General features: G+C 39.9%; 2 protein-coding genes across 3 annotated transcripts in view; one reads left to right on the top strand and one right to left on the bottom strand.

The window, feature by feature from the left end:
- LOC114650037 (gamma-aminobutyric acid receptor subunit rho-3) overlaps positions 1-11,306 on the top strand; it is a 69,769-nt gene extending 58,463 nt beyond the window's left edge. For both annotated transcript variants that reach the window (XM_028799474.2, XM_051926914.1), the window contains 3 exons: positions 4,302-4,454; positions 8,041-8,237; positions 10,980-11,306. In XM_028799474.2, the coding sequence (XP_028655307.2) occupies positions 4,302-4,454; positions 8,041-8,237; positions 10,980-11,273 (644 nt within the window). In that variant the 3' untranslated portion in view covers positions 11,274-11,306. The remainder of the gene's footprint in view (positions 1-4,301; positions 4,455-8,040; positions 8,238-10,979) is intronic.
- A 5,328-nt stretch (positions 11,307-16,634) lies between these two features.
- adgrg2a (adhesion G protein-coupled receptor G2a) overlaps positions 16,635-22,620 on the bottom strand; it is a 182,640-nt gene continuing 176,654 nt past the window's right edge. The window contains exons 44-45 of the mRNA XM_051926903.1: positions 21,970-22,125; positions 16,635-18,745 (exon numbers count right to left, since the gene is read on the bottom strand). Coding sequence (XP_051782863.1) covers positions 18,561-18,745; positions 21,970-22,125 — 341 coding nt within the window. The 3' untranslated portion in view covers positions 16,635-18,560. The remainder of the gene's footprint in view (positions 18,746-21,969; positions 22,126-22,620) is intronic.

Genomic DNA, 22,620 nt, shown 5'->3' with positions numbered 1-22,620 from the left:
ATAAAAGTCTCAAAACCATAATAAGTTCCAAACATTTTAATCATTCTTTCTTTCATTCACAAGGAATGTGAACTGAGCACATAATTCACTAATGTGCTGTTTGATTGACATAGAAGTGCTGGAATGTGTCTACTGAGTTCAAGTAAAGGAGGAAATACAACAAAAAATAATTGTGATTTGTTCAAGTCATTTATCCTGCCTTTATCGAGATCTCTTTATATAATGGGGCTTTGAAAGTTAAACTGTAGCCAACCTAGTGGGAAGGGGGCAGGGGGTGAACAAACATGTGGTGGAGCAGAAAAAGTAAGAGTACAGGTGCTGGTCATAAAATTAGAATATCATGACAAAGTTGATTTATTTCAGTAATTCCATTCAAAAAGTGAAACTTGTATATTAGGTTCATTCATTACACACAGACTGATGTATTTCAAATGTTTATTTCTTTTAATTTTGATGATTATAACTGACAACTAATGAAAGTCCCAAATTCAGTATCTCGGAAAATTAGAATATTGTGAAAAGGTTCAATATTGAAGACACCTGGTGCCACACTCTAATCAGCTAATTAACTCAAAACACCTGCAAAAGCCTTTAAATGGTCTCTCTGTCTAGTTCTGTAGGCTACACAATCATGGGGAAGACTGCTGACTTGACAGTTGTCTAAAAGACGACCATTGACACCTTGCACAAGGAGGGCAAGACACAAAAGGTCATTGCTAAAGAGGCTGGCTGTTCACAGAGCTCTGTGTCCAAGCACATTAATAGAGAGGCGAAGGGAAGGACAAGATGTGGTAGAAAAAAGTGTACAAGCAATAGGGATAACCGCACCCTGGAGAGGATTGTGAAACAAAACCCATTCAAAAATGTGGGGGAGATTCACAAAGAGTGGACTGCAGCTGGGGTCAGTGCTTCAAGAACCACCACGCACAGACGTATGCAAGACATGGGTTTCAGCTGTCACATTCCTTGTGTCAAGCCACTCTTGAACAAGAGACAGCGTCAGAAGCGTCTCGCCTTTGGACTGCTGCTGAGTGGTCCAAAGTTATGTTCTCTGATGAAAGTAAATTTTGCATTTCCTTTGGAAATCAAGGTCCCAGAGTCTGGAGGAAGAGAGGAGAGGCACAGAATCCATGTTGCGTGAGGTCCAGTGTAAAGTTTCCACAGTCAGTGATGGTTTGGGGTGCCATGTCATCTGCTGGTGTGGGTCCATTGTGTTTTCTGAGGTCCAAGGTCAACACAGCCGTCTACCAGGAAGTTTTAGAGCACTTCATGCTTCCTGCTGCTGACGAACTTTATGGAGATGCAGATTTCATTTTCCAACAGGACCTGGCACCTGCACACAGTGCCAAAGCTACCAGTACCTGGTTTAAGGACCATGGTATCCCTGTTGTTGATTGGCCAGCAAACTCGCCTGACCTTAACCCCATAGAAAATCTATGGGGTACTGTGAAGAGGAAGATGCAATACGCCAGACCCAACAATTCAGAAGAGCTGAAGGCCACTATCAGAGCAACATGGGCTCTCATAACACCTGAGCAGTGCCACAGACTGATCGACTCCATGCCACGCCGCATTGCTGCAGTAATCCAGGCCAAAGGAGCCCCAACTAAATATTGAGTGCTGTACATGCTCATACTTTTCATGTTCATACCTTTCAGTTGGCCAACATTTCTAAAAATCCTTTTTTTGCATTGGTCTTAATTGATATTCTAATTTTCCGTGATACTGAATTTGGGACTTTCATTAGTTGTCAGTTATAATCATCAACATTAAAAGAAATAAACATTTGATTAAACATCAGTCTGTGTGTAATGAATGAATCTAATATACAAGTTTCACTTTTTGAATGGAATTACTGAAATAAATCAACTTTGTCATGATATTCTAATTTTATGACCAGCACCTGTATATCCTGTTGGTCTGTCATAGATCCTACAGGGGAAACCCCTAAAAGAGTGATATCTTGCATACCAAGACAGCAAGCTGAATTGAATGGTATATCATATGTGATGCTAAATCAGTAGCAACCGGAAATAAAATCTGATAGATAAAAAAAGACTAAAAAGATAGATAGATAGATAGATAGATAGATAGATAGATAGATAGATAGATAGATAGATAGATAGATAGATAGATAGATAGATAGATAGATAGATAGATAGATAGATAGATAGATAGATATGAAAAGCACTACATAATAGATAGATAGATAGATAGATAGATAGATAGATAGATAGATAGATAGATAGATAGATAGATAGATAGATAGATAGATAGATAGATAGATAGATAGATAGATAGATAGATAGATATGAAAAGCACTACATAATAGATAGATAGATAGATAGATAGATAGATAGATAGATAGATAGATAGATAGATAGATAGATAGATAGATAGATAGATAGATAGATATGAAAAGCACTACATAATAGATAGATAGATAGATAGATAGATAGATAGATAGATAGATAGATAGATAGATAGATAGATAGATAGATAGATAGATAGATAGATAGATAGATAGATAGATAGATAGATAGATAGATAGATAGATAGATAGTCCTTTCCCCTGACTGTGGTGCTTGGCCACCTGCTGTATTTACACATGGCCTTTATGGCTGGATGGTTCACAGTGAACATCAGCTATACTTATAATGCACTTGTCATTGAACTGAATTAAATCAGATGACTTCTTAATTGTGTTTTACATTTTTTTAATGTGTTTTTAAGGCACTCAAATTGTAGAAGTTTCTGTTTTATGCCTGATCAGATCATCTTGGGTTTGGTTTTTGGGAAACCAGACTTGGATGACTTTGCTTTTCAGATGACATGTGGCTGTAGTCTTGTTATGTGCAAGGTCTGCTTGTCCTGATTATAGCCCAGAACTAATGATGGCCTCTGGTGTTGTCCAGACTGAATACAAGGTCTGTAAAGAAACAATAAGATGGTGCTTTGCAATCTGATGTAAAACCCAACTCCAAATCCAGGTCACTCACATCTGTAGGTTGTCCTTATTTTCACCAGAATGAGGATCTTGTTGTGAACATTGAGAATCTGGTCAGCATTGATGGCACGATCTTGACGTGATAACAAACTAGCTTGAATTCACAGCATTGAGACTACCAGAGTGCTTTCACTTCAGGACGACTGTCCTCATGTTTTGCTTGTTATTGTGTTCATAAGAATCGCTTATGAACAATTTAAAATCACTTTAGTTTTTTTTGTCTGGCACCTCCTGACTCACTTGTATGAGAAAACCACCATATGTGATATATTGTTTGACTTGTCCTGATGTCTATTTATGAAAGATGTTGAACTCTTTGGGTTCTCCTTCAATTTCTGGCCCTCTAGACATTGAAACATACTCATTTTAGACAATTCTTGAACCATATTTTGTGCAGGAAATTACACACTTAATAATAAATGGCAATATGTATCTTCAGCAAAAATGATCTGAAAGACTTGAAGTGCATGCCACATCTACAGAACCCAGGGGTTCACCCCATAATGGGATATGAGGGATCAAAGTTATACCTTTTCACAAGACTTTTAAAAAATGACAATCAGTAATAAAGGTATGTAGAGTGTTGTTTTTATGTTATTTTGATATCTGATTCTTTACTGGTGGCCTCACCCCTCTAAGAGCTATAAAACAAGACTTCTATTGTACTTGTTGCATGTGGTAAAATGAATTTGAAATAGAAAATGGTTTCTAATTGTCTGGAATAGAAATGTAGGTCCCAAACTTTTGAAAGTAATCTGAATGAGGGAGTTGTGCCTTCCATTTATCCAGAAACTGAGAGCCCGTGTGTTGCCCAGCAAGCCAGATGGTCAGGTTGAAAAGAAGCTTGCAGGTGGACGTCACATGGAGGGAATGAAACCTGAAACATCTGGAACAGTCACTGCAGCTTTGGTCTTATAAAAGAGCTAGAAAAAGTCCAGAGTGGAGCTACTACAGAAGAGCAGGATAAACTGTAAACTATGAGGAAAACATTGAGGGAATAAAATATTTTTACTTGAAGAGGACAAAATAAAGGAGTGAATGTTTGAAAGAATTTTGCAACAAAAATAAAGTACTAGAGTAGACGCCAGCTGTCAGTTTAAAATAAGGAATGAGCAAACAATTAGAAGTGACACAAATGGCTAATGTCACATTTTGCTGGAAACATTAAACTGTCCTGTAAACATATAAAGTCAGATCCTGAGTAATGCGTCTGAAAGTCTGTGTAACAAACACACTTGGCGTGTGACAATGACAGTGTAAGGCTCAGTCTTCTCCTCCTTTTTTTACATTCCAGGCTGGTACAACAGGCTGTATATTAATTTTATACTGAGAAGACACATTTTCTTCTTCATGCTGCAAACCTACTTCCCAACCATGCTCATGGTGATGTTGTCCTGGGTGTCTTTCTGGATTGACCGAAGAGCAGTGCCTGCAAGGGTGTCACTAGGTACATTTTTCAACATCTTATTTCATTTTCTTTTTCAGATATGATTCACAACATGACAGCTAGACTGAGAGTTGAAAAGGGCCGAGCTTTATTTTTCATTTGGCTGAGCCACTGCAAGAATAAAGCAATGCAGTAAAACTGGCACTTAACATGACGTAGAGAAAACTGTTGGGTGCTTCCCTCGATGACATGCTGCTTTAGTTTCACTGAAAAGGGCGTGTCGCAAAATAATGATAAATACTGTGTCCTACTTTAATCGTTTCACATGATAATTCATAACTATCAGATAACTCATTAACATGCTAAACCCAGTGTGACTATAGGTGTGTGAGAAAGTAGACCCCATTATTGACTGGAGTGGCATCTAAGGATGAGCCAATGCTGAACTGGATTAAGTGGCCATGGTTTATAAGGCTGAACTCACACACTTCTCATGATAGCAAATATTTTGTGTCCATTCTCACATTTCATACCCACCTTTCTATTATGGACAGCCTTCCAAGACACTATGTAGTCAATACAGTGGGAGGTCTTGGAGTTATGCATGGATTGAACTGGCAACTTTATTGTTAAAAGTCCATGGCCTCCGTCACTTTGCCATGGCGCCTCTCAAAATGGACCCCAGCCAATTAATGAAGAAATAGAAAGATGGTGTCGCTAACTCTGATGAGACCTTCAATGTCTTGGTTGGCTAGGAAAGCAGGCAGGCAGCAGATACATTTAACTATTGTTAGATCTGGTTACATTTTGTTATTTTTTTTTACTTTTTTCAATGTCACTGTTGTACATTTCGTGAGGTTTTAAATATCACTTATCATTAGTTGAATGATGTTCACTAGCATCTTGTTTGATAAATTTTGCAGTATCATTGCTGTTACCACTTTTGCTCATAGTTATCACAATATGATATGTCTCTAGAAGTCACCAACGCGTGTCTTCATCACTGTGATGATTTTAAAGCCAGCAGAACATGCATTCTGGCATCCAAGCCCGTGGACAAAACTTTCAAAAACTTTTACTGGAAAAAATCACTTATCATTTTGAACTTAGGTTATTGACTTTAGCTTTCTTTTTAGACTTATTATTGATTTACAGTATGCTCAGTTCAGAAGCGTTGGTTTGATGGTTTTCCTGGTACTGATTTTGTGTGTTAATGGACTTGCGTTTCATCTCCTTGTCTCTCTTGGTATTTTAACATCACATGGCATAACAGGCATTTAGTCTTTAACAGACACGTCTTACCACTGTATGTTAACTGTGGCCACCATTGTAATGAGGAAAAAAAAAAGTCATTTGTGGCCAGGAAGTAGAAGAGCTAACAAAAGGGGCACTCAAAAGAGAGCTCAGGAAGTGCTGGTGACCAAACACCAAAATGAAACAAAACAAGTCCGTCCACTGCGCTGTAAGAGTTTGTTTTAGATGACATTGTGGCATCTCTGATTCCTGATGCCTGTAAGTAAGAATTATTTTAATTATTAATTAAAATTTAATTATTTTAATTCTTACTTTGTCTTTTTTGTCTTTCTTCATCATGTAAAGCACTTTGAGCTACATTATTTGTATGAAAATGTGCTATATAAATAAATGTTGTTGTTGGTCTTACATTTTATGTTTGCTCAATATTTAGGCCACAACTGTGTTTTATAAAGTTTGATAACATTGCACATCAACAGCAACCATTGCTTTGAAGAATATGGCAGCACTCATGCAATCAACTCATAGAAAACTACAAAACACTAAAAATAACAAAACAACATTAGGACGTCAGACGAGTTTTTGACAACATTCAGTTATCATCAAGCAGCCATAACGTTGTGAATAAGGACAAAGCACTCAATATCCAGTGATAGTGGGGTGCCATTACAATGTGGTTATCTAAATGGTATAAAGATGAGTGGGACCAGGATATTCCAAAGGGCACAGTGGACTAGTTGCTGAAGAATTTGTATAACAATTCTGGATCCAAGTAATATGTCTAGGAATGACCTGCACTAAGGGGCTTAAACATTTTATTAAACTGTCAGAGGATACAGAGGCAAGTATTAACTAATTCAAAGAGTGATACCAGCCAAGAAACTGAGAAAGAGGCAGAACACATGAGGAAGTCTGGGCACTGGGCAAGGAGAACCCAACAAAAGTTGTTTGGTGTTTGGCATTACTGTTTTCTGTCTTGTGTTAATAACAAATCATTTTTATTCTGGCTTTAGGACCGCATGTTGGTTGGCACAGTTTTGAGTTCAATTCTCCAAATCCCATTTCTCCTAACAATTGAAACACATGCTTACCAGGATAACTGGCATTGCTGAGTGAATCCAGTGTGAATGAGTGTGCCCTGTGGCTGGGTGAATCGTGTAATGTTGAAAACAGGTTCTAAAAATGGATGAATGTAAAAGAGGTGAATCAGACGTGATGACATTGTTGGCCTTTATCCTCCCTATTACTACCAAAGAATGCAATATGCCAGCCTGCACCATGCAACCCTGCTTCCAAATGTCACAAGCTATCATTTAGTCTTATAAGACCTTCTGACAGAATTCTGATTGCCAATCATTTAAAGACTGCTACATGGCAGGCACTGGCACAGCTTATTACAAGAAATGTGTGGGACAAGCCACTTACCCTAATCTGCCCTTCCATTATCTGTACCTGCTTATCTAAATCAGGGCTGCGAGGAGCTTGAGCCTGTAAGCCACCTGCAGCTCATATTGATTTGAGTCTCGATTTAAAGACATTGAACACTTCATTGAACAAGTCTAGCAACTTATCAAAGCTTAATATATTAAAAATAAAGAAGGAACTGAACTGTACAGTTGTGATTTGAAGTCGCTTTGAAAATAAGCTTCAGTTAAATAAATGAGCAGAAATGTTTGTAGAGGGGATATCTTACTGTGTTTGTTATTGTTAAATCAAAGAAAGAAAATAAATTCCTTTTGTCAAATCTATGAACAGATTGCCACACTGCTATTAACAAATAATTACATCTTACATTTACATACACTTTTAAAGCACTTTACACAGACAGTAGGGGTGCTGCTCCAACCACCACCCATGTATAGTGTCCACCTGAATGATGTGACAGCAGCCATTCTTGTGCCAGGACGCTCACCACACATTAGCAATTAGGTGGTGAAAGGGTGTGAGAGATGGTTAGTCAGTAAGGGACAGGGGGTGATTAGGGGGCAGGAATGAGTGAGGCTATGATGGCCAATTTAGCCAGGAGATCGTGAAATACCCTTCTCTTTTCAAAGGATGACGAAGCATCTTTTATGACTACAGAGTGTCAGAACCTCAGTTTTATATCTCATCTAAAGGTTGATGCCATTTTCTTACAGCACAGTAGCCCATCAATGCACTGGTCATTTGGGTCCATACACAGACCAATGGGTAAGAGCCTTCTGCTGGCCTCACCAACACCTCTTCCAATAGCAAACCAAGCTTTTCTGGTTGGTCTCCCATCCAAGTATTGGCAGGGGTGAAACCTGCTTAGCTTCAAGTGGGTTACCTGGTCTGAAGTGCAGTTGTCTTGTGCTGTTTTAATCCATATGCACTTGTACAAATTCATTCCTCTTCTTCTTTTACTTTTCAGGCATTACGACTGTGCTGACAATGTCTACCATAATAACAGGAGTGTCGTCCTCTATGCCTCAAGTCTCCTATGTTAAGGCAGTGGACATTTACCTGTGGGCGAGTTTCCTTTTTGTTTTCCTTTCTGTGATTGAATACGCAGCGGTCAACTATCTAACAACTTTAGAAGAAATGAAGAAGCTCAAAACAAGAGGAAAGGTTATGGGTTTATCTTTTTATGTAATACTATGTCTTTCTCCATAATTACCTGATTTTGCTTATTGCATTGCATAGAAGCCAATAGTTCAGGCTTTAAAGTCAGTAATTAACTAGACCACATGTAAATTACAGTACATGCGTTTTGATTGTAAGCCAGGGGTTCTTAATTTGGTTGAAAATGTGTGTTTTTATCCCCTTTTTTACTTTTATACTTTTAGTTATTTATTTGCAACAATCAAGGCTAGTGTTGATTGGCAAAATTCGCCAAAATGTTTTTTGCAGTGAATATGCTGTGTTTGACGAATATTTTCCTGGGAATTTACTGTGTGGCTGGTTAGACAAACTTTTTTTTCCCAGTGCCCCATGATGCTTTGCAAGGCCAGCATGACATCAGAGAGCTTGCAGCTGTCACGCACAGGACTTTCACTCATGTGTACTGTTAGTGTACCTCAGCTCCTATTTCACATCGCTCCCTGATCTGATGTCACTTCTCCACTGGTACTCTAGGTAGATTTGCACCTTGGGTATATATATATAAAAAAAACTCATAGTATTTTCATTTGAGGGGTACATTAGCTGACTATAATGAGATACAGTGGAACCTTGGATTGCAAGCATAATTCGTTCCGGAAACGTGCTCGTAATCCAAAGCACTCATATATCAAAGCGAGTTTTCCCATAAGAAATAATGGAAACTCAGATGATTTGTTCCACAACCCAAAGCTATTCATATAAAAATGATTAATTCAAAATATAATGTAAAAATACATAAAACAAATTAACTTGCACTTTACCTTTGAAAAGAATCATGGCTGGTGTGAGTGAGTTTCTAAACTCTTTTGGGATTCCACCAAACGGGACGACACATGGAAGAGCATCCCAAAGCAACAGCAGGCTCCCAGCGCTGTAGCAGTTCACCGTAAAAGCGAATCCAAAAATATCGCGTACATGCTATAAGCACCTGCCGTTGATGGGTGATACAAGGAACATTATAAATATGCAGGGCACAGTATTACTTGGCCACTAACCTGGCTATGCTGTGTCTGTGTATAGGAGAGTGGCAGATCCAGTTACAATAAATAACCGTGCTGTTCCTTTTTCACACTGAATAAAACTGGTGTTGCTAAAGTACTGAGACTCAGCTTCGTGTTTTGGGGTGCAAGACAGAGACTCACACGTTACAACACACACACGTGGTCACAATGCTATAGTAAACAGTATACGCTCATATGGATGTTGACTATATGAGTGAGGCACACCGACTGAGACTGAGAATGGGAGACGATTACCCACAATCCCGCAGCAAGAGAGAGAGAAGAACCATCAGCTCAGTTGTGATCACGTGACACTCAGCTGACAAAGCATATACGTACTACTCATATTGCAAGACCTCACTCGTTTATCAAGTCAAAATTTACTAAAAATTTTAGCTCGTCTTGTAAAACACTCGCAAACCAAGTTACTCGCTATCCAAGGTTCCACTGTATTATAATAATACTTTGTTGTTCTGCATAGAATCATTGAATGTTATGTCTTCACTGCTTGATTAAGCATGTTATGATCTTCACTATTTAGTGCAGGAACAGTCCCCAACTATAAACTGCTGATCCCTTGCATAACAAGCTCTATCAGTACTCAGACGCTCAAACAGAGGAGTGCTGGACTGGAAAAGGACAGTAGTACAAATCAGTCTTTGAATTTTGCCAGCTGTATGTCAGCTCCATATAAGGGAAGTGGACGTGGATCAAATGCATATATGAGACACTGTGAAATAAGAATAATGAGAAAAGATTTATTACTATTTACAAGGAATTTATTTCTTCTTGATTAAAGAAAAACTTGGAAAAAATCTGCACAGATATTAGAAAGCTTTTATTGTTGTTGTACCACTACAATGAAAACAACTGGAAATAAAAAAGATGTGTCAGCTGCATGGATGCCTGTGGTATAGCGGGTCCACAGCTCCCGTTCATAAAAACAGTTTAAAAATAAATAATCACCGCGCTCGCGGCTTAGCGAGAGGGCGTGGTGGTGTGTGGCTGAAGCGGTTCCTGAGGAGTTCGTGATGTGGGAGTTTCTCACCTAAGTGCACAGGTGAGAAACAGTCCACATCCGTAATTGTTAGAAGAATTAAGTGGATAGGACTGGCGAGTTCTGTTGGGCTGAATGGCCGGTTCTCATCTAGATTGTTTTAATGTTCTATCTTAAGAACCCAAAATGATTAGTTGTGGTAATAAATACACAAAAGCAGGTACATTAAAGAAAGAGAAATGAAGTTGTTAATTTATAATCTGTCAAGCTTTGTCTCATAGCCTTCAGGGCCTAATACAAGAGACCCAGCTCAAGACACATGGATGCACGTTATTAGGTTTTGAGCAAGAGTGAGATTGTTGCATTGCCCAGGGTCACAAAGGCAGTGGTGGGATTCAGAGTGACTTCTCAACAGTTAGAAGGCCATATTTACCACACAACATGCCGAGAATCATGCCTACAAGAGCCCAGGCACGCCAAGCTGTGGGCAAGAATTGACGAAGACCCCAACTTACAGAAGTCTGCATTTGTTTCTGCTGTACATAACACAGAGTGATGTGTGCTGATTGACTTCTATATATGTTTTTTCTTGCTTAATTAAAAAAAATGACTAGTGTATGTTACATTTATTTCTTTTTTCCATTTTTTTTTAAACGAAATCAACCGAGATGTTGAAAATTGACTGATGTTAACATACAAAATGTCTTTCAGATCCCAGTCAATTTTAATACTACACAAGCCATGGCATTTGATGGATGCTTTCATGATGATGAGATCGACCTGACACCGTATCCTGAAGTGCCCATCACTACGGATGGGACGGAAAGAAGAAACTCTTCCATTAATCTGCCAGCTGAAGGCCATCGCTTAAGCAGAAAAAGATCATTAAAGCAAAATGTCAGTTATATCATGACTAACAGCCACATCATTGATTCCTATTCCAGACTGTTATTTCCATTTGCATACCTTGTTTTTAATGTCATCTACTGGAGTTTATACACATAAAAATAGAAGGAAAAAATGCTCTTTCTGGGTAAATGCTTATTTATTGACTTGCCAGTGTTTAAAAAACAAATAAAATGTTAAAAAGTAGATGATATGTTTGTTACTTTTTGTATTCATAAGAATTACTTATGAACACTTTGAAATCATTTCGATTTTTTTCCTGCACTTCCTGACTTGACAGCTCAAGAAAACCCCCACACTGTCGTGATGTCTGGTTATTCAAGATGTCAAACTTTTAGCGGTTTTCCTCTATTTTTGGCCCTCTAAACCCAAAAATCTCTCATTTTTAGGCTATTTTTGACCATATTTTGTGTGGGAAACTACACCCTTATGCTAAAGTAAACCATTAGTTGTCTTCAGCAAAAATGATCAGAAGGACTTGATATTGTGTATGCCACATCAAATGGCCCCAAGGGTTCACTTCCTTATGGGATATGAGTGGTCAAAGTTACTCCTTTTCACAAGACTTTGAAAAAATGGGGATCGGTAACCTAGGCATGTGGAGTGTCATTTTCTGCCATTTCAAGCTTGCTGATGACAAATATGATAATATTTTGATATCTGATTCCATACCCCTGGTCTTAGCCCTCTATGAACCACTCCTAGAAGGTTCAAAATAACAAATTTCAATCATAAGCATGTGGGGTATTGTTTTGGACTATTGCAAGGTCAGTGATTGTGAATATTATGTTACTTTTGATTTCTGATCTTTTACCAGTTATCAAACCCTTTGTGGACCTCTATGACAGATTTGAATTACAATCAAGGATATTTAGACTTTAAACATCTGAGTTGAAGCACGTTTTAATATTTCAAACATCTGACACAACTTCTATTGTTCATTATGTACTTCTACCTAATGAAGAAAATTAGAGCAAAAGTTTAACTACAACTAAAACTAAGCTGTCATATGTGTATGCAAAATCAAAATAACATGACATTTTTTTTATCTCAGCCTCCATTTATATGTGGTAACCAACTTACACAAATGGTTTATAATAAGGAACATCAGCGCCCCCTGCTGACTCTAAAACTGAATTGTCACCTGCTTACTCTTGCATCTGCAGCATTGGTCCTGAAAGAACACGGATTAGTGAAATTCAGTGAATTGTTCAAACATATTGCTTTACTCTTTTAAGAAAAAACACAGCATTGTTCTTCCCTGCTTTTATACTTTTTCTATATTGTGACCAGTAGGGGCCATAACAGCATCCCAGAGCCTAAACGCAATCTGGAATGAAACACAAACATTTATTTTATAAATTACCTTTATCATGTCTCTCTATCTATATAAAATACAACATGATACCACAATATAGCTTTTCTCTTTTCTCTTCTCCACTTCTACCTGGAGGGTGTCATCCAGCTCCTCTCTCAACTTCGACTGGAACGGCTGAAGCAGAGCTGCCTCTTTTACCCAGGACCCGGGGGTACTTCTGGTGTCACATCACTGTCCCTTGATGATAAGGAGGAAGTCGCATGAAGTAGTGACTATTAATCTCTGCAGCGCCCTCTGGAACCCACCAGAGCCAGCCCATGGGAGTATAGTTCCCAACAAGCCCTGTGAATATCCATAGAGGTACCAGTACCCAGTGACGCTGCTATCTAGCATTTTATGGGAGTAAATAACCCAGGTAAATTGCCTCCCCCATCCCTCTATTTTACTGGCATCCTGGCCGGTTAAGGATCAGTTATCAAGTCCTTCTGGGATGCCAGAATATCTGAACCATCTTAGCTGGAATGCCAGCATATGCCTGCCATAATTTACAATGGGGTCCATGACTAAGTGCAATTTTAATGAATAAATGGGAGTCCCAGAGCATGCAGACTCCAAATGGTTGCAGGTGCATATGTCAGCATGTACATGCCTTTGGCTTTAGTGACACAATTGAAAGAGGAAATGCAAGTGTGTGACACACGAGGAGTGTAAAAGGTACACTGAGAGTCACATTCAAAGATGGAAAGTAAAAAAAGTGGACAGGAGGTGAACAAGGAGCCCCAGAATGACAAGGTCTGAGAAGCAGGCGTTACCGGGATGCACTTAAGAAACAGAGTGACAAGCAAGAGAGGTTCAGACACACAAGAATAGCAAGGAAAGGACATGTAGAGCAAGAAATATCAAATAGTTTTAAATTTATTCTATTAAAGGTAATATGGATAGTTTGAGATAAAATGGAACATCTCCTACCCGATGAGTTATAGAGGGTGGGGTGGGATTCTTCCAGTTAACCAAGATAAGTCTGCATGCTATTGGTGTGATACAGGATATTGCAATCAAGTACTCCTCACACAATTTGAAGGCAGATATCACCATTATTGTGAGACCACAACTATCTGAAAAGAATTTAAAGGTTTTGGTCCAAAATGATGTTAATTTAGTGTATTCCAAAAACATATGACTTAGTGAGGCTGGAGCTAGATGATAATGCTTGCAAGCTGGACCAACATGATGGAGACCTTCACCTTTTTTTATTTGTAGGTTAGCTGGTCATGTTGGGGCTCATTATTGTTTGGCTGCTCATTAAGGAAAAAGAAACAGCTAAGGGGTCTGAGTCACGTCAATTAAAACTAAGGCAAAACAAGTTAATCAGCAGCAAAAATGGCTCACTAATTAAGAAGATGGTTAGAATGAAAACCTGCAGCCCACCAGGACCGGAATTTGGACACCCCAGATCTATAGGGTTGTAAGAGGTTGTCATCCGCTGGGCAACGCAGGGTGCAAAGAAGGAGCAAACCACCAATAGCACACCAGCCTCTCGCAGGACACACTCCTAGACACCACACACGTCTATGCCAACTTGGCCATCCTATAGCGACCAATCAGATTAATACTTTCTTGTTTATCATGGCACCAGACAGTGGTAATATGCTTCATGATGTTGGTTGGACAAGTAAGTAAGCATTTCACTGTACTATGCAAAACAAGGAGTTACATACCAACTTAGATGCATCATTACCTTGTGGGAGAAAAACATCAATAAAAAACACATTCAGACATGCAGCCAATGTAGAAACTTGCCAGTGAGGCTGCAACTATACATTGTGCCACCATGTTTTATATTTTAACTTAACAGTACGGACACTCACCAGCCACTGTAATAGGAAGGCGTTAAATAATAAACTGGTAGGAGAAAGAGATAAGCCAGGGTTTGCAGAGAAAGAAATTGAAAGTAATGTGCTGGTGTGATGGTCCAGGTTGGAGCCATGGTCAGTGGCGCATTGAACCCAGGACTGATGATAACAAAACCGAGGTTGAACCAGACAAATGAAGACACAAACAGTCACTAAGAGTAGGTGCAAGTGCTTTTATTTAAAACTAGCCATCCCCCACACCTCTGCCCGCTGTGGCGGACAGCCGGGACCCATGCCTGGCCAGGACACCCCTTTGGCACTGGATCCGGGGGAGCAGCCATGGAATGAACATTACGTCCCCTGGAACACTTGGTGGCAGCCCCCTGGGTTGCATTGGGGCCACAATTATGTTACACTGGAGCTCATCCCTGTTGGGCTCCGTGGCCACTACCAGGGGGAGCTGCATGGCTTAATGAGCCCATGTGGGCTGGAAAGCAGCCACACCCGGAAGTGCTGCCTAATTAGGCCAATTACCACCTGGAGCGCTTCTGGATGGGCTATAAAAGAAGCCTGCAGCCACTAATCAAGTTGCCAGAGTCGGGAGGAGGAGGATGAAGCTGCCTGGGAGGAGTGGAGGATATTTCCTTGGTTTTGGGTTGGTGTACTTGGGACTGTGTTGTGCCTGTGGGGAAGACGTGCCCCACAGGTGAAGAAAAATAAAAGTTTATTTATTTTTATATGTGCCTCTGGTGTGAGTCTGTGTCGGGTCAGGTACCTATATAGAGCCCTTGTTACTCCGCATAGTAGTGAAAAAGGACAAACTTTAAAAATCAATAAACAAAAAGGTATCGCTAGGTAAGCAGAGGCAAGTTACACTCCAAAACTAGGAGGTAGACCGACTCCCCACTCCTGACATCAAACTTCCCCCTCCCCTCGGTCTGCTGTGTCTCTCTCAGACTAGCATGAATATATCACTCCTGCAAGCAAACTATGGTACTTAGCACGATGAGAGAAGTCGCAAAGATCAACCGGAATGTTCAATCAAATTATAGAAAAAACCCAAGCTAAATCCATTAAGTAGTTCTCTCGTGAAAAGCGGACATACATACAGACAGACAGACAGACGTTGAGTTTTATATATATATATATATATATAGAGAGAGAGAGAGTGAGAGAGAGATAACCAGTGTCCAAAAATCCAGTGCTTTTCATGCAATAAACAATCCATAAACATCAGTGAAAGTCCCAGAGTTTAAATCCAATAAATAATCCCATGATAAAACTGGAATAAAACTATACAGTCATCAGATCCTTTCTTTCTTCCACCTGAGCCCAGTACATCTTTCACTTTCTGTCTACTCAGCTCACCCAACCGGTCCTCACTTCTACCTTCCTTCCTGGCTGCCTCTCACAGCGTCTACTGGACCGCTCAGAGCCTTCCATCTACCACCACGCTCTCCTAGTGTCTTCGGGATCCCTATGAAGGGCTCCATCACCATCTTACCTGCTCCACAATAAATTTCACAGGAGACAATCCACCCCTAGAGCACTAATCGCTCGCACCTCCGCAGGGATACCAAGTACTCTGCCTTTTCTCCTTCACACTGACTCAAGCACCCGATAACGCGCCTTTCACTCATGCTTCCCTGCTACAATCACCCGCTCCGAGGTGTGAATGAGGCACTTGACCAATCTGCCCGTGTTGCACATAAGCTCACCCTCAACCTTGGAGTGGTGTCTGCATGATCCCACATGAACATGCATCCACCTGGAGTCTGCTCACTCTGGGACTTCTGGTTATTTATTTAAAATGTGCAATGCCACAAACCTCTCTCATCACAGCCGTCAGATGCAAAGGGCAGAGAGACCTGAAGGGTAAGGATTTCAGGGGGAGACGTTTTGTTGTTATGATTTTGTTCATGTGTACTATGTCTGATAACAGTACCATTTCTCTCCTTAGTTCATTTTTGTTAGTAAAGGTGTCACTGGCATTTATTGAGGCATTAGAACATTAGAACAATTTTGACAAGAACAGGCCATTCAGCCCAACAAAGCTTGCCAACCCTATTGGCCATTTGGTCCATTTCTGGGTCCAGGTACACTATGAGGGCACCATCTTCTGTTTACAATACATTACTGGAGATAAAACACAAGTGAAATAAATTCTTTAACCAAAGTATCTTATTAATAAAAAAAAATGTCAAGCAGCCTTTAATTTACACAGCCTCTTTAAAAATAAACACAATAAAGAGCACACATGAAGAGCATTTGCAAAGAAAAATTGACAAATTCTAGAAAACAACCAATATTTTAATATAAATCCTAATTATCCAAAATGCACTCTAACAGTATTGAATAAAAACACTTTTATAGAATTTATAAATTATGACTCATTATTCAATCAGATTCCATACTTAAAAATGTATAAAATACATTAGAATGTGATATGAGAAAAAAATGCATAAAAATAAGAAAAAAGAAAAGATAATTTGTAGAAGAGTAGCTATGCCTAATGGCTTAATCTTAAAATCTACAGAAAGTTGCCAGTAAGACCAGACAGGGAGCATTTGTTCATTTATTAGTTTCAGTATTTACCCCAGGAGAAATATCGATTCAAAATCTCCCGTCATCATTTTAAATAAAAGCACAGGAAAATGTAATTGAAGAAGTTTTGTAAAATAACATAACGTAATATAACATTCTCAAATCTGATTAGTCAAAGGTGGTACCACAGGTTTGGCTAGAGCCTAACCTGGCAGCACTAGGCACAAGGCAGACAACAGCCCCAAAGAGACCATCAGTCCATCAGAGTCCTGTAAAATACACCTTTGTAATATGGATCAGAGCTTTACTCCTTGTACACATGTCTGCAGGGCAATCAGGTGAGGCCCACACCTCGCACAAAATGGCAACTCTGGGCTGCAACTGTTCTCCTGACTTTATTATACACCACGATAAAGTTTATACAAGTGTAGCTGGTTATAAGTGACTGCCATGTAAACACAGGACATTACTTCATTGACTACATCAGACAACTTCTGTTTTAATCAAACCACCCCACTTTATCCTGAGCAGGGTTGCTGGGGAGCTGGAGCCTATCCCATCAAGCAAACGACATAAGACAGGTACAATCCCTGGACAAGGTGCCAATCTATCGCAGGGTGCATATTCACCACACACAAACACTCAGGCCAATCTAACATCTCCAGTCCACCTAACCTGCATTCTTTGGACTGTGGGGGGAAACAGAAGCACCCGGAGGAAACCGACACTGACATGAGGAGAACATGCAAACTCTACACAGTGAGGACCGGAGACATGAATTCTGGTCTCTTTCACTACAAGGCAGCAGAGATACCACTGCACCACTGAGCCACACTTAATCAAACTACTCTTTTTCATATCTACAATAGTTGTGGCCTACTCATCTAGCCAATATTAAAAAATGTCAGCGGCCTCAAATATTCAGGAATCACTGCTAAAAATACATAAAGGCCACTTCATTCACTATCATTAGAAGCAGTGCCAGGTACAATGCTGTATATGCATCCATTCATAACTTCTACTGCCAAGTCACTGTGAGCCATAGTGTGACTTCAAGGCAGGAGTCACCAATCCATTACAGGAGACACACTCTGGGCCAATAAAGTGCAGCCAGGTAACCTAACTCACAAGTATTTACAATTTATGTGGAGAAATGGAGTAGGAAGGCATGATGAAAATGTGGAAACTCTGCACAGTTATTAGCCCCTGTCCCTGCCACTTAAAGGCACCACTGCCCAGTCAAACAAATGTGCACACCTTTAGGATGTGGAGTGAAGCCACAGAGTCAGGAGGACACCTGCACAGACAAGGGGTGAAGAGGCAGTGACTGGGTGACGAATTGAACCCTGGCGCTACACCAAAGATGCCAACAGTGCCAGCCAATATATACCAGCATCTACTGTACAAGCATGTGCTCCAGTTTAATATCTGGTTAGTCTAACAAGAACGCGCTATGAAAGTTTATTGATGTTTTTTTTATATTACATTCAAAACCAGTTGCATAAACTGTCAACCTTAGTGCAAGAATTATTTTTCCTTAGAATTAAACTGAATATCAAGCAATATCCATAAAAAGCTAACAAAAGTACAGAGGCAAAGCCATTAATGAAATACTGAGCACCCACCCTGTCAACATAGGCAGTCTATCAAAAGCAGAACGAAGAGCAGATATTACATGTCATCACTGTATGTCATACTTCCTCGCTTTTTGGAGGTCCTCCTCAAGGAAATGCTAGGTGTTTTGTAACCATTTTCCTCCTTCAGACCCAACTGCAGTTTCTTGTAGTAGGTTTCATTAAGCACGACATCATCAGTAGGTGTACTTGGTGCCTGCACGCCACTGTCGTAAGGAATGCCTTCATAGAAAGACAAAAGATAAATGAGGTGAAGAGATCATCATGAATTGAATATCCATCCATCCATCCATTTTCCAACCCACTGAATCCGAACACAGGGTCATGGGGGTCTGCTGGAGCCAATCCCAGCCAACACAGGGCACAAGGCAGGAACCAATCCCGGGCAAGGTGCCAACCCACCGCAGGACACACACAAACACACCAAGCACACACTAGGGCCAATTTAGAATCGCCAATCCACCTAACCTGCATATCTTTGGACTGTGGGAGGAAACCGGAGCGCCCGGAGGAAACCCACGCAGACACAGGGAGAACATGCAAACTCCACGCAAGGAGGACCCGGGAAGCGATCCCAAGTCCCCAGGTCTCCCAACTGCGAGGCAGCAGCGCTACCCACTGCGCCACCGTGCCACCCTGAATTGAGCATGCCAAACGTAAAAATTCCAGCAAATACAAGAAAGAGTTATAAGATGTTAATAAACGTGAACACACACTCATCAGCTTCTTTAATAGATACTCTTATCCAGTACTGAGTAAAACACTCTCTTTGCCACCCAAACAGCCAGAAGGAATGTATTCAACAAGATGGTGAAACATTTCTCACGAATTTGGTCCATGCTGATTCAACAGCATTACACAATTTCTGCAGATTTTTTTGGCCACACAGATACATCAGTAGCAATACTTAGGTATGCATTTGATTTACATTAAGAGCGCCTCATCCATTTTCAACATGGATCACCTTTCCATAGCATACTTGAATCTCTTTGTGAATCCAGGGGAACCACAAAGACACCCTCTGACCATCGCCCCCAACCCCACTCTTTGATCCAAGTTTTGATGTAGCCCAGCACTCAAAGATTCATGGGGGAATAATCCTCCCCTAATTCTTTGATCAAATGTCACTGTATCACCCTGCAATGAGTACTCTCAGTAATTTGGCTCCATTTTAAAGCACCGAGTAAGAGGCCTAACTTGCGCCAAGAAGACATCCTTCACACTGCTGCATTACCACCACCAGTCTGTACCACTGATACAAGGCAGGATGGATTCATGCTGTTTATGCCAATTTTTGGCCCAACCTATTCTGGGAATTACATTGCTCACATTTAATGTGGAGTTTTCAGGAAGTAACTGTTTATAATATTTTAGCCAAAATGCACGTATTTTACACATTTTGACCACACAAATGGATAGCAGACATGTGGATCATGGAGCAGGAGTTACATGAGAATTTTTTTTCTTTTTTCCAAGGACATTTTTCACATTATTTTCCATTGTCTGGAACTGGTCACTTCAGGGTTCTGTTGAGTTTGAATAGAATTTTTTTTCTCTGTTATCTCTAAAAACTACTTGGGGTAAGTAAACTTAAAAAATATCATTTTTGAGTGGAGTATTCTTTTAAATTACACAGACATCTCTCTCTTGGTTATACTGAAGCCAAGCTTGCTTTTACAGATATTGATTTGAATCATTCAGGTTGTATGTTTTCTTCTACATTCAACTAGAATTTAACACTTGGTTTCTCTGCAAATAGACATAAGTAATGAATAAAAGCGTTTGAATAACCCATTAGTGAAACCTGCCTTGTTTATTGATAACATCTGCCCCAGTGTGCTTGTTCAAGTCATTCGTTATTTGTTTGGCAATCAGGACAACCCGGCAGGAGATCCTCCTGCTTTCTAAGACTATGTCTTACATGAGTTGTGTTTGATCTGTTAGAATTGTGCAGCACTTTCATGGGTAACGATGAGGTAGCCAGCCTCTAAGATGCACTGACACTGAGGTAGCCAGACACAGTCACCACTGAGATTCTGAGGCTGAGTTGGCTAACTATAGCTGTTGATGAGATATTGACACTAAGGTCACCAGCCTCAGCCCTTGGTGAGAGGTTGTGACACTGAGGTAGCCAGCCTCTGTCATCTCTGACATATTGATGCTGACATAGCCAGTCTCAGCCCTTACAGTCCGTGATAAGAATGAGTGATGAATGAATCTCACATACATGTAGGTGGGCATGGCAGGTAGGGTGGCACCACCATGAAAGCAAATTGGGCATTCGACCAGGGTGCAGATCATGGTGGTGGGGGGGGGGGAGACCCAGCCATACAAGTTAGCAACCAAACAGTCAGTTGACACACTAATAAGCTTGGCCTAGGGCACAAAATAACCTAGCAGCAGCACTGACATTGGGGTGTATACTGTAAGTAAATCAAGTCTAATAATTTAGGCTTTTCCAGCACAAACTTGTCCACCAACGTAAAAGCAAACTTAGAGGTTAAAGTAACTTTTGTAAACATTTTTATATGACACTCATTTGTCATGTGAAAGTGTGCTTAATTGGTTACCAAACATGTTGGAAATATGGAATGCAAAAATAGTCATTATTGTAGACTTGTTTCTATTAATATAAAATAAAGTGTAAGTTAACAGAAAAAGGTTTAACAAAAAATAACTAAAGGGAGTGATTGTTTTCTGTACTGATCGGGATAAAAATAAAATTACATCATCAGAGCAGAAAAAACAAATACACAACTTATACAATGATTAACCTCTTAATTATGAGACCTCAGTGTGGAGATCTGCATTTTCCATTTTAGTATCATGGCTGCATGGGAGCTAACCATGGACAGGATGCCAAGCACACACAAATACATCCAAACTGTTTGTACATTTTTGAGATGAGTTCAAAAATTGGAGTACATGAAGAAGCATGGACGAACACTGCAAACTCCACATGGGCATTAACTGCAGCAGGAATTCAATCCAGGTATTTGGAGCTGAGAGGCAGCAACAATGCTAATTACTGTTTCATTTTTTGTTATTAATCCCATCATTCTGACTATACATTTCCCATCTCGATTTACTTGTAAAAACAACTGACCCATTTTCAATCCATTTTTTTGTGTTTTGGGGAAGCCAGACTCCGCTCTAGCTGTAATCTGTGTAAGCACTGGAGAGAGGACACAGGATGCACTGAAGTAACCACAAACACATACGGGACCACTTTAAAGAAACAAATTAACCGTAAAAAACTGAACTCCCTCGAGAAAACACATGTGAACATGGAGAGAACACATACATTAATTATACTAGGCTTCATGTGTTCTTAGATGCCAAGGTTATCCAAAGCACAACCCACCATGGATGCAGTACTTTTAACTATATCTTGTAAAATGTAGCCATTGATGTTTCAAAAAGTCTTAAAAACCTTTAAGAATTACCATTTGAATTTGCGCCATATTCATTGGTCACTAAGTATGAACTTGAACCACTGGATGTTGGATGAGAATTTAATGAACTTGAGTTTGAAGAAAGGGAAGTTATCGGATGATGGACAGACTGTTTTTTGGTGTAGTTTGTTGCTGTCCTGCTCCATTCTGAAAGAAAAACACACACAAAAAAAGCCAATCACAACTTTACATAAGTGGTGTAAAACATTAAATAAAGTAAACCTAGACACCCCTTTCAAAATTTACTGATTTCAGCCATTTTGTGAATTTGTTTTTCTTATAACAGGGGCCTAAGAGAAGGTTTATGGATGTGGTGAGAGGGGACATGTAGGTGATGGGTGTGACAGAGCAAGATGCAGAGGACAGGAAACGGTCCTATTCAAAGGGGTGGCATGTCATAGGAGTGACATAACAAAGAAGTGAAACCTCAGATATAAATTTCAAACGAGTGACAACCATCCAACCAATCATCCAAGTGGCGACAACGATTTTTTTGGCTAGCGTACTTTCAGTTGTGTTCCCACTCTCTGTTGAAGCAGGATAATAATGGATGAATATCAATTTGTAAAATCCCAAATGGGAAATAACAATCATTATTTCCAGTGTGAGGACAAAAATTGTAATGGTTCCGCAACCCTTCGT

The sequence above is a fragment of the Erpetoichthys calabaricus genome, chromosome 4 (genome assembly GCF_900747795.2).
Source record: "Erpetoichthys calabaricus chromosome 4, fErpCal1.3, whole genome shotgun sequence".
Classification (NCBI taxonomy): Eukaryota; Metazoa; Chordata; class Cladistia; order Polypteriformes; family Polypteridae; genus Erpetoichthys; species Erpetoichthys calabaricus.
This window is presented reverse-complemented; position numbering and strand designations above follow the sequence as displayed.